The 11,082-nt window shown below is 45.3% G+C and overlaps 1 protein-coding gene across 1 annotated transcript in view; it reads left to right on the top strand.

Moving 5' to 3' along the window:
- Positions 1–419: 419 nt before the first annotated feature.
- UBE3B (ubiquitin protein ligase E3B) overlaps positions 420–11,082 on the top strand; it is an 18,164-nt gene continuing 7,501 nt past the window's right edge. The window contains exons 1-17 of the mRNA XM_009871582.1: positions 420–638; positions 723–843; positions 1,952–2,011; positions 2,399–2,503; positions 2,603–2,699; positions 3,055–3,140; positions 3,886–3,968; positions 4,887–4,992; positions 5,563–5,683; positions 6,085–6,262; positions 6,438–6,607; positions 7,286–7,453; positions 8,258–8,429; positions 9,197–9,315; positions 9,972–10,086; positions 10,466–10,565; positions 11,000–11,007. Coding sequence (XP_009869884.1) covers positions 433–638; positions 723–843; positions 1,952–2,011; positions 2,399–2,503; positions 2,603–2,699; positions 3,055–3,140; positions 3,886–3,968; positions 4,887–4,992; positions 5,563–5,683; positions 6,085–6,262; positions 6,438–6,607; positions 7,286–7,453; positions 8,258–8,429; positions 9,197–9,315; positions 9,972–10,086; positions 10,466–10,565; positions 11,000–11,007 — 2,015 coding nt within the window. The 5' untranslated portion in view covers positions 420–432. The remainder of the gene's footprint in view (positions 639–722; positions 844–1,951; positions 2,012–2,398; positions 2,504–2,602; positions 2,700–3,054; positions 3,141–3,885; positions 3,969–4,886; positions 4,993–5,562; positions 5,684–6,084; positions 6,263–6,437; positions 6,608–7,285; positions 7,454–8,257; positions 8,430–9,196; positions 9,316–9,971; positions 10,087–10,465; positions 10,566–10,999; positions 11,008–11,082) is intronic.

Here is an 11,082-nt window from a genome sequence, read left to right as displayed (position 1 = left end):
CCTTTGTGCCCTTTCTCTTGTGTCCTTCCCTATAAAATTGCTCTTACGTGCTGTCTGTAAACAAGCAAATGAAAATAATTAAGGCTGAAAAGGGGAGTTGCAGTACAGGGAGTGGAATACGGTAACAACACACTGATATTTTTAAACTTTTTTTTATTTTTCCCCTTAAAATCTATTCGCTTGCATTGTGGATTTTGCTGGAACATTTCTGGTATCAGTGGTTTTTATGTGTTGCAGCCCCATTGACAAGTCACTTTGGCTTTGCCTAGGCTGTATTTCACACGCGACTTTTTTTTTTCCTATCCTTTTGTGTGCTCCCCTTCCCCTATTCCCACGTGGGATGCAGGTCGTCAGCTCACAAGTCATGTAAAGAATCCCCCTCGCCTGTGCCTTTTGTCCACTCTTCCTCCAGTTTCCCAGGTGTTTGCTGCAATGATTCTGTTTCCTTCACTTTACGTTTTGGCAGCTTATATAAACATGTTCAGTGCGAGCCAGTCCTCCAAAGCCCAGTTCCTGGACAAGGCCCGCCAGGCTCGGGAGGAGCGGAGGGAGCTGAAGGAGAGGGAACGTGCTGCAATCCAGGTCCAAGCTCTGATCAGGAGATTTCTCTGCCGGTGCCGCCTGCAGAGGGAGATAAGGTGTGTGAAATTCTGCTTTGCTGCTCTCCGGAGAGGCACGCCAGGTTTTTAACTACCAGTGCTTGTTTTTCCCACTTTTGGTAGGAGAGAAGTGGACGATTTCTTTGGGGCAAATGAATCTGGCTCAAGTAAAAGAAGTGCTCTTTCCATCTTCAGAATTGCTAGGAAACTGCTGTTTGTATTTAATCGTAAAGAGGACAAAGAGGTAAGGCTGCTACTCTGACGTGCTTTTCTTCTTTTTCAAGGGCCTGTTTTAACATGTCAAATATTTCTAATTGGTTCTCTAGCCATCATGTGGGTTCCTGTGATACATCTTGGCTTCAGAAGTGAAATCTCTGGCTCCTTCTTGGAGAGATCTGCCTGTAGGAATGAAACAGAAGAACCCTTGAATTTTTTAGTAGCGGTTCCATGTTCAGGGCATAATTTAACAAATGTTTTTCCTGTCAACTTCTGTAATTGAGAGCATCTTCTGATTTTGTTGGCTGCAGCGATTCCCTAGACAAGTTCACTATGGGAATCTCACAAAGAACTCCCCTGGCACAGGGGTGCCATGAGGACTGTTTATGTCACAGCTGCTTTTCTGACTGTGCCCTGAATTTGTGCTTTCGCAGCGAAGCCCTTTGCTGTTGTGTCTGTGAGTTGATGATGTTTGCCCCAGGAAACTGTGAGGGCTAATTCTAAGGAAAGCAATTGGAAAGTGAAAGGCTGTATTTAGATTGCAGCAGCAGTGGATGACATTTTTTTAATCTCCATTCCATCAAATTCTTGTTGATGACGGTGCAAGTGCTGCAAATGCAGTTTTCTGTACGTACAGCATCCCAAAAAGGGGTTCTGTTACCTACAAATCTAAATGCCTGGCATCCATCTGGGGTTCTGCGTTACAGTAATTGGGGTGTGTTGCTAAAATACATCTGTTGTCCTTCCCCTTCCAGCAGCAAGGTGGTCCCTTGCTGAGCTGAGGACCAGGCTGTGCTCGTTTCCCCTCGATTCCTGGCCAGCGCTCTTGGTTAGGATAACCCCTGCAGCCAACTGTCGCTCAGAACACCTTTGTAACTTCCAAGCACCTGGCAAATACAACTGGGCTGAACTAATAATTAAGGAGTTGTGGGTGTCACCTCCAAGTTCTGCCGAGAGCCGCGATACTGGGGTGCTTGGGACACACCGTAGGGGAGGGGTTGGAATGTTTGTTGTTTCGATACGGAGGTGTCTTGCTCCCTCTGCTGAGCTCGTCCCAGGGCTTTTCCAGAATAGCCTCTCCTGTCATTAGAACTAATGCCACCTTTTATTTTCTCTTTTTGTTTTTTTCCCCACAGCGATTTGAAAAGGTGTGCCGTTGTATTCTTAATAGCATGGATGTGGAGAATGAGCCCAAGGTCAGCAGGATGGTTTGGGGTTTTTTTGTTTGGAGGTGGGAGAGTTTGCCTTGTTTGTTTGTTTGTTTGTTTTAATTCTATGTGTGGGGATTTAGGTTGACGAGATTTGACTTTTTGGCTTTCAAATGCCACATAACACTGCTGAGATTCCGTGGAGAAAGCGTGGACGAGTTCTTTTAGTATGCCTCTGATCTTTTTTTACTCTGTATTCAGCTATAGCAGCTTTTTCTGTGGTGGGTGAGTGGTGTGCTTTGACCAGTGAATTTTGGGGAGAGAAATGGCTTTGTTCCGCTGTGGGGTACTGAGGGGGTCAGGTTTTGTCATGATGGATTTGGGCAATCAGCATCACAAATACCAGTCCCTGCTCCTGTTTGTATCCTTCCTCAGGTGTGGTACGTGTCACTGGCGCTCTCCAAGGACCTCACACTCTTATGGATCAAACAGATCAAAGACATTTTGTGGTTCTGCTGTGAGTTTCTCAAGCAGCTTAAGGTAATTTCTTTTTCTTTGTTTTATTTCCCTGCATTTAACCGTTCTGTGGCGCGGCGCAGAGCTGATTTGATTTGTTAACGTTGGTGTTTGCAATCGCAGCCTGACATCTTACAAGACTCCAGACTGGTCAATTTGCACCTCACGATGCTCGTCACCTTCACGGACACTTCCACCTGGAAAATCCTTCGGGGGAAAGGTTGGTACATCCAGTTCAGTGCTTTAAGTCGCTGATCTGGGATTTACTATTAAAATCTAGTGAGTGTTTCTGCACCTTGGTGCTTACCACAAAGATTTATTACATGTCCGTGCTTGCACAGAGCATAAACTGGGCAGCAAGAATTCCCTTGGGAATAGACAGGCAATTTCCCTTAGAACAGCAACAGTTACAACATTTTTATAATGCTCCAAACTCACCCCCTAGAAGCATTCAGAGAATAAGCTCTATTTTTTTTGTAGGAAATACAAACAGAAAAGGTAGAGCAGTGGTTTTTATAGTGTATAAGGAAGTAAAGAGCTGCTGTTTCAGTAACATCAGTGTTTTAACCCGGAAGGTGAAACCTTGAGGCCTGCCATGAACCACATCTGTGCAAACATCATGGGACATCTTAATCAGAAGGGATTTTATTCGGTGCTGCAGGTCAGTCTCGGGATGATACAGTTACATCTTCTCTTTGTCCAAAACAAGCCCCAGTCCTGAATGTGGTCCCTGTTCCGAGGAAGATGATCTCTGTGGTGGCGTGTCAGGGAGAAGCTGGTTGTGGAGCTGTGGTGATTTGTGTGTGGGCATGTTTTTCTTTGAAGCACTTGAGACCAAATACACCATCTCCTTTTTGTCACTGCAGCTCAATCTAAATCCTACTTTATCATCTCGTAATGAGATGGGCAGGAAGGACTCCTGAATATTTTTCCAAAATCTGCAGCTGCCCTTTCGGATGAATTTGCTTTGTTTACTCTTCTGTTGGGGAAAGGAGCTGATGTCATTTATCTTAATCTTTTAAATGAGAATTACATTACTGGGCAGCTGTGAGCCTTGCCTGATATTTTTAAAAGGCCTGGGAACTCTCTGAGTACAGGTCCTGGCGAAATGAGTCCTGTAGAGTGTCTGAGAGTCTCTGTTATGCCATTATTAACCTGAACCCCTTCTACTTTTGCCAAATGACTTGTAGTAACTGTTTTTAAAATTTCTTTGGTGGTTCTTTTCCTCTGCTCTGAAAAGAAACACCGAATCACAGAATTACCCTGATTGGAAAAGACCATTAAGATCATCCAGTCCAATCGGTAACCTAACACTTCATCTTTCAGGAGTAATCGTAATCTTTTTGTGAGTACTGCAGGGGTTTTGTTATGTTGTTGTTTTTTTGTTTGTCTGGTTTTTGTTCCAGATTTTGCTAACTAATGGCTTGGCAAGATCCAGACCTTCTCTGTCCAAGGGCTCTTTAACTGCCATCTTCTCTCTTGCATTGCGGTAAGGCAGCCGGAGCTGCTCGGCATCGCACACGGCTCAAGTTGTCTTTATTGAGTCTTTGGAAACTTCTGCCCATCTCTTTGCCATTGAGAGTATCACTCTGATGAAAGAAGCTGCTTTGGGCAGATAGCTCGCTTTCCCGTCCTCGTTATTCAGATTTTACTGGTAATAGACTTTGGAGTGCCATCCAAGTTCAGAGTACAGACTCTGTGCCTTTCTGTTAAATCATCGGAAGGGGTTACGGTTCTCTCGATCAGTCTGATTGTGGCTCTTTGCGATGAACTGCTGAGGCAGACCTACCTGTTACTTAATTTTCAGGGGCAAAGTTCATCCCTGGAACAGGGATCGGGTGCAGGTCTTTCTCATGGTTCAGTCTGTTCCCTTAAAAATCAGTCTGCTGTCACTCTGAGCTCATCTCTGCAGAGCCTCTTCACTTTGGAAGTCTGCAGCCGGTAACGAGCATTCTTTTAAGACTTTGCTGGTTAATTGTGTGCCACTTCCCTTCTGTAGCTTTCGCTGCTGGGATATGAGGTTGTGATGCTTGGTAGAGTAGCAGTGGGTGTCCTTGAATAAATACATCACCTAACTTCTGAAGGCAAACAGCTATTTCATTGCAGATTTTGTGGCAGCGGGGAGAAGGGGATCTTAGATGAACCGTGTAACCCTTATAGTGCTCTGGGTGGTATGGACACGCTGTGTAAAAATAAATACTGTGAACTGTTTGGCTGATACTCCTTTGAGTCGTGAGGGATTTTGTGAACTTGCTCTGACAGCAGAAGTGTGAGTGAATGTTCTTTTTCCAGTGATGCTTCTTGACAAGTGTAGAATGAGCAGGCAGTTCCAAGTGGCTCAGTAAAAGGCTGTGTCTGACTTTGCTAGGTCAGGTTTCTTGCACTGAAATATTCTTTCTCTCTGTAGCCCTGTGGTTGCTGCACAGTTTTCGGACAATCTGTTGAGGTCATTTCTGATCCACATCATGTCTGTGCCTGCCATAATGACTCATCTTGCTACTCTAACACCTGAGGTAAGTGGGTGATGTGTTAATACCAAAAATCCACTGAATATCACATGAGGCCGCTTATTATTCCATTTCATCAGCTCTCAGGACAGAGCATTGGCATTTCTCTTTGCTAGTTTCAACTTTCTGTTGTGGAAGCACTTGATCCCTGCACCCTACAGATACTCTTCTGGTACTGCAGACATTATTAACACCAGTGGGGTGATGGGTTGAACTGCCCTAAAATAAATAAATTAAAAAGTAGAAAATAAAAGCGCGTGCAATGCACAGCTTGAATTTTTGCATATGCTTATTCTTCTATTTCTGTAACCATAGACTCTTCTACAACCACAGAGCATTCTGTGTTCTTGCAGACAGACATCTGTGCAGGTCTGTCTACAACTAGAACGTGGCCCCTTTACATGAAAGGTGTTTTATTTCCTAGCCCAGCTTCATGTCAAACCCTCGCTGGCTTCAAGGTGATAGTCTCAGCTTATTTGAGAAGACAAGACTGACTGAGTTGCTGATGGCAGGTCAGGTGTGGTTATTCCCTGGGGCACTTCTCAGCCTCACTGGCAGTTAAATTTTGTCTTTCAGCGTCTGGCAGTGATAGAATCTCATGAGCTTTTCCGCAAGTTCATCCTGTTTTTAAGTCGTGAAGCACAATGCCGAGATGTCTGTGTGTGCTTGGAGGGAAGTCACACTCTTTGTTTGCTAGGTAAGCACCTGTAACACTTTTTTTTTTACCATGCTTGGAAGAGAGTCATGAGTCAAACCTTCGTTCTCTGTTGGTCAGAGCTGTCTCCAGCTCATTATTTTTATCCTTATTTTGGATGGCTTCTAAATACTAATTGGGGATAATGCAAATGTTATTTAAGGCCCTTGCCAGTGGAGGAATGGTCAGAGATTTGCTTTTGTATGCATGTCATCATGCCTAAGCTGTGGAGCATTATCCCTGCTAGCTCTTCGTTTGAACTTGCAGTGCAGCGGACTGGAATCTGACTTCCCTAAATGGGAACTTGAGGAAGGCTGGAGTTCATTTAGTCTGTTACACCTGTAACCACTGTCCTGCAGCGTCTGTTCCTCGTTTAAGTCTTGCTTTGCTCGTCGTTCCACCAGGTAATCTCGTGTACTTGGGCTCCTTGAATGATAAAGTTCTTGAGGAGGAGACAGCTCATTTCGTGGGTGTGCTCATTCACATGCTCTCCTACTGCCAGAAGTATGTTTCACAAAAGAAATCCAACCTCACCCACTGGCATCCTGTTCTAGGCTGGTTTTCGCAGACTGTGGATTATGGGTAAGTGAGGAGGGACCTTATGGTGGTAGATGATTAAGCCTCTCATTTTATTTTATTTTTTAATGCTTCGGGGTGGTTTATATTTTGAGATGAACGGTGTGACCTTATTCAGAATAGCTGTCTGATGGTTTAGTCCAGCCTGCCTTCTAACACGTCTGTCTGACTTGTCTTGTAGATTGAACGAGTCAATGCCTCTGCTGACGAAGCAACTGCAACATCTCTGGGGAGTCCATATGATCCGCATCCTCTTCAGTGATGTGCTCAGCAAGAAATTGCTGGAGAATCAGGAACTAGCTCAGCTGCCAACACAGCCGGTTTCCCCTCAGAACAGCCTTCCTATGAAGAGTCAGTTCTGGAGGGTTGCTTTGTTGTGTCCCCGTGTGTGTACACGTGTCTTTCCCTCTCAGAGGGCTTTGACTTTTCCATTTATGCTAAAAGCTTTGAGTAATTACTTGCAGCAGCTGCTGCTGCTTAGGTGGGGATATAGTCTCTCCTATTTGTAATTCCTGCTCAGAATGCCTCTGTGACCCAGGGCAAGTCCCTTCCTTTGATGCTGTGAAAATATTTGCTTATTTTAGCAGTTTTGGAGTGGTATTTTTGTCATTGTTTCTCGAGTAACTAAAGTGCTTACTGAATAAATTAGTAGTTCCCAAGGCAAGATGGGAGGCCAGCTTCCCAGGTGAAAAGCAAGGGGAAGCTGGCTCACGGACCTGTGACGCAGAAGAGTATTTGGAATAAGAGAGCTGTAACCCAGCTCTTCTCTAGCTGCTGCCCACAGCACTAAATCCGGTGCTGATTAATTACTGTGGTTGTGGTAAAGCTTTGTGGTAAATGCTCCCACTGAAATATGCTCCTGTGTTGCCCACGGCTCTGTGTTCTGCCGGAAAGGTCCACCAAAAACCTGTCGGTGGAGTCACTCAAGCTGCTTAAAATCCTCTCTATCACATGGCTGTGAAGAAGAACAGGTTTGGAATAGTGCTTCTGTCTCCTGAGCCCAGGTCTCATGTGCTTCTCTGTCACCAGATCTCTTCAAGAGAGCTTTCCAGAAGTCTGCTTCTGTCCGCAACATTCTCAAGCCCGTTGGAGGCAAGCGAGTGGACTCGGCCGAAGTGCAGAAGGTGTGCAGCATCTGTGTGCTGTACCAAACCATGCTCACCACGCTGACACAGATCCGCCTGCAGATACTCACAGGTCAGGGCCAATCTGTGCTTTTCCAATCGCTTAAAATGGGGAGAGTTAAAAATAAATAGATTTTTCTTATTAAATTCTGTTGACTTGTTGGTAGTTTTATTACTGACAACAGTTTATTGACTGGCTGGGTAGGCTTGTTCCATCCTGAATCATGCCTCTGATCAATAACATTCATCACTTCCTTATCAAGAGTTAACTCCCCAGAATACAAATTGAAGTGAGTTTTCCTATAATGAAACCTTGCTTACTCCGTATCAAACTTAAGACTGAGTCAGTGTTTTTGAGGAGCCCGGCAATATTAATCTTTATGTGGTGGAAACACTGAATGCTTTCATACATCTTAAGAACAAATTACCTGTCTTAGGAATGGATGGAGGGGGGAGATAAGCTCTGTTTTGATCTAGGGGCTAGCGCGGAGTCTTGGATGCTTTGTTTGTGGCTGGAGTGTGACCACAGGCACAGCCCCATGTTCTCATCTCGAAGATCGCTGTAATGGGGATCGGATCGCAGGAATTAATTCTCTTTCCTGAGTCGCAAAATAATTAGCAGGAAAGGGCTTTGAATGGGCAAATGTTAGTGCCTTGTTAAAAGCTTTTTTTTTGTTTGTTTTCCTGGTGATTGTACATCTCCTATTAATGCAGGCTGGCTCGAGAGCCAAATGTGTTGCTTATGTTCCTTTCAAGTAAAGCGTTGCTTGGCAAGAGGATCTTCCAGCTCCGAGTCACGTCCGTCTCTTGGCGCCTGCGTGAGCAAGCAGGCAGAGCCAGGCTTTACTGAGTGTGCTTTATGTTTTTCCATTGCTAGGCCTCACTTACCTGGATGATCTGTTGCCTAAATTATGGGCTTTTATCTGTGAGCTGGGACCACAGGGCGGGTTAAAACTCTTCTTGGAGTGCTTAAATAATGATACGGAGGAATCCAAGAGGCTGCTGGCCATGTTGATGCTCTTCTGTGACTGCTCCCGCCACCTTATCACGTAGGTAGCAAGCAGAGGGTGCTCTCTAGGTTTGTAACATGAAGCTGTCGTGTTCCTTAAGTTTCAGGAGGAATAGTTAAGGTGTTGCTGCCTTTGCATAAAGATAATGGGGCAGAGCAAAGCAGGAAGCTTTTTGGATAGAGCCCTGAGAAGTAGAGGACGTGAGAAGGACTTTTCCCCCTTGGCCACAGGCTGCTTGAGAAATATACAGCTGGCTTGACTGGTAACAAGATATTGCAGCACTGGTTAGAAAGGGGAAAGAAACATTTCTTCTACTGCTTATCGACAACTGTGTCAGCCCAGAGCAAACAATTCCATGAGTCCAGACCAGCCTTGAGGAAAAATGCTGTAATACTGCTTCAAGAATCAAAGAAAGCTCCCCAGCTGCTGTCCTGTTTACAACTCCTTTGCTGTCTCACTCATAGACTTACACAACACCAGAGGTGGGCGAGGGGGTGGAAAGTTGCCCTTGCTGGTCAGTAGAGACTGTTTTTCTTAGCGTGAATGGTGAAAAATTTTACTTGAGGGTGCACAGGTCCTTCTAACTGCGAAATACTGGCTTTACTTCTGTCTCAGACCCTTGACACTCTTTTTAGTTGGGATTAGATATCCATCAAAATCAATAAATAAGGTTAAGTTGCTTATGACTTTAGAGTGTCAGTTGTCATGGAAATAAGAGCTGCTGCTAAAGGATAATGTGCCTTTATGAAAATTTCAAAAGGGAATTAATAATACACTTGTGCATTTGCATTTGTTTTCTCTGATAGGATTCTTGATGACATAGAAGTCTATGAAGAGCAGATTTCATTCAAACTGGAGGAGCTTGTTACCATCTCATCTTTTCTGAATTCCTTTGTATTTAAGATGATCTGGGATGGAATTGTAGGTAAGTGCTTTCAGTAGCTTGAGTTCATGTTACTATTAGGACAGCAAACGGCATTTGTTTTGGAATTTGAAGCTCCTGTGAATTATTACTTCCCACAAAAAAACATACTACCACGTGTGGCATGAGAATATGTCCCAGTCTTTCGGTATCCAGCTGCGCTGCTGAGTTGGTGCTGAATACGGTGCCCTTTTCTATTTCCAGTAACAATTTGTGTAACGGACATGATGGGCTTGTTGAGTTTTGCCAGAGACAAAGTTTATCGTGACTGGGCCATGTATTGGACAAGAATGTAATAGAGTGCTTGGACAAAGCAGAGCAGGCTTGCTAGGGTCTCCGTGGGTATCTGGTGTTGACCTATATGCTGGTGTAATTTGGGTACAGTTCTGGTAATTAGATGAGATTGTCCATTTCTGTTGTGCTGCCTCCATTGGAGCAGGCCGAAATGGCTTTGGTGTGGCTAAGGGTTTTTTCACTTTGATCATAGAGACTGCCAGTCTTTGGGAGGCACAGCGTCTCTTCCTTCCCTACAAAGGCAGTGGTGGTCGGGAGCGATACGCTCATCCTGTTAGCCTGGGGAGAGTGATCCACACGTTGCTCTTGGACACTCCGGTTCCCTAGGGTGCCTGGACATTGCTGCTTTGTTTCTTTTTGCTCAGAGAACGCCAGAGGGGAGACCCTGGAGCTGTTTCATTCTGTCCACGGCTGGCTTATGGTCTTGTATGAACGGGACTGTCGCCGGCGCTTCGCTTCTGAGGATCACTGGTTACGCAAGTAAGTGTCCAGCCTGAGGCGGGGCCAGTGTGGTGCTGGCAGCTCCCCTCGGGGTGGCGGCTTTGGGATTTCTTACTTTAAATTGAGCATCTCTTACTCTGCCTGTGAGGTCAAGGTCAGAACTGGTCCTGTTTAAGGACAGCCCTCCTGTTGTGCTTCTCTTCTGGGGTGTGAGGGTTAGCTGCTGCTTGTGGAGATGCTTTGAAAACTGACTCAGCACCTCACAGCTTGAGTGTCTCTGGCCTTAGATACGTACACCTGAGCACTTCTTAAGTCATCTTTGAAATTGTTACAAGTTTCCTTTCTCTCTTACCCTCAGCTGTTTACCGCAGCTGGGTGTTTTTTGGGGGTTTCTCAGTCTGTGCCTTTCTTTGTAAAGGGACCTCAAACCTAGCGTGCTCTTCCAGGAGCTGGACAAGGACAAGAAACGAGCCCAGCTGCTCCTGCAGTACATCCCGCACGTCATTCCTCACAAGAACGTGAGTGGCATCGGGGTTGAAAAGCCTGGGTGTCCTGGGATGGAAGGGGTGCATGTCTTGAACATTTTGTGACATAGAGCTTGAAATGCCAGTTGAACAAATGTCTTCTCCTCCCTCTCTCTCCCCGATATATTTCGTCTAAACTTTCTTGATTTCTGTCATTGAGAGAGAGCTTATTTGTGTGGGCAGCTGCACGACGTGGCTTTGAAGGAAAAAAGCAGAGTGGCTTTTTGCAGGTAGCAAATCTGCAGAGTCCTTTCAGTGGTGATAGGAAAGGCGCTTTTGTTTTCAATATTGTCAGTACCTTGTCTCTTGAACCAGAGCTTTGAGGAGTTCTCAGCCTCACTGGGAAATGAATAGGCAGATCCCCCTCTTTCCAGTGAGGAGGTGACAGTGGCATCATTGGGCCTAGCTGGGAACAGGACAACCAAGAGCGAGTTCTGGGTGTGTGTCGGGAGCATCAGAAGCCCCTGCCGCACTGGAGGATATTGTGGCTGAAGACTTCTATTTATTTTCT

This window comes from Apaloderma vittatum, unplaced genomic scaffold (assembly GCF_000703405.1).
Source record: "Apaloderma vittatum isolate BGI_N311 unplaced genomic scaffold, ASM70340v1 scaffold29400, whole genome shotgun sequence".
Lineage (NCBI taxonomy): Eukaryota > Metazoa > Chordata > Aves > Trogoniformes > Trogonidae > Apaloderma > Apaloderma vittatum.
Note: the sequence above shows the minus strand (reverse complement) of the source record. Positions and strands in the feature narration are given on the sequence as shown.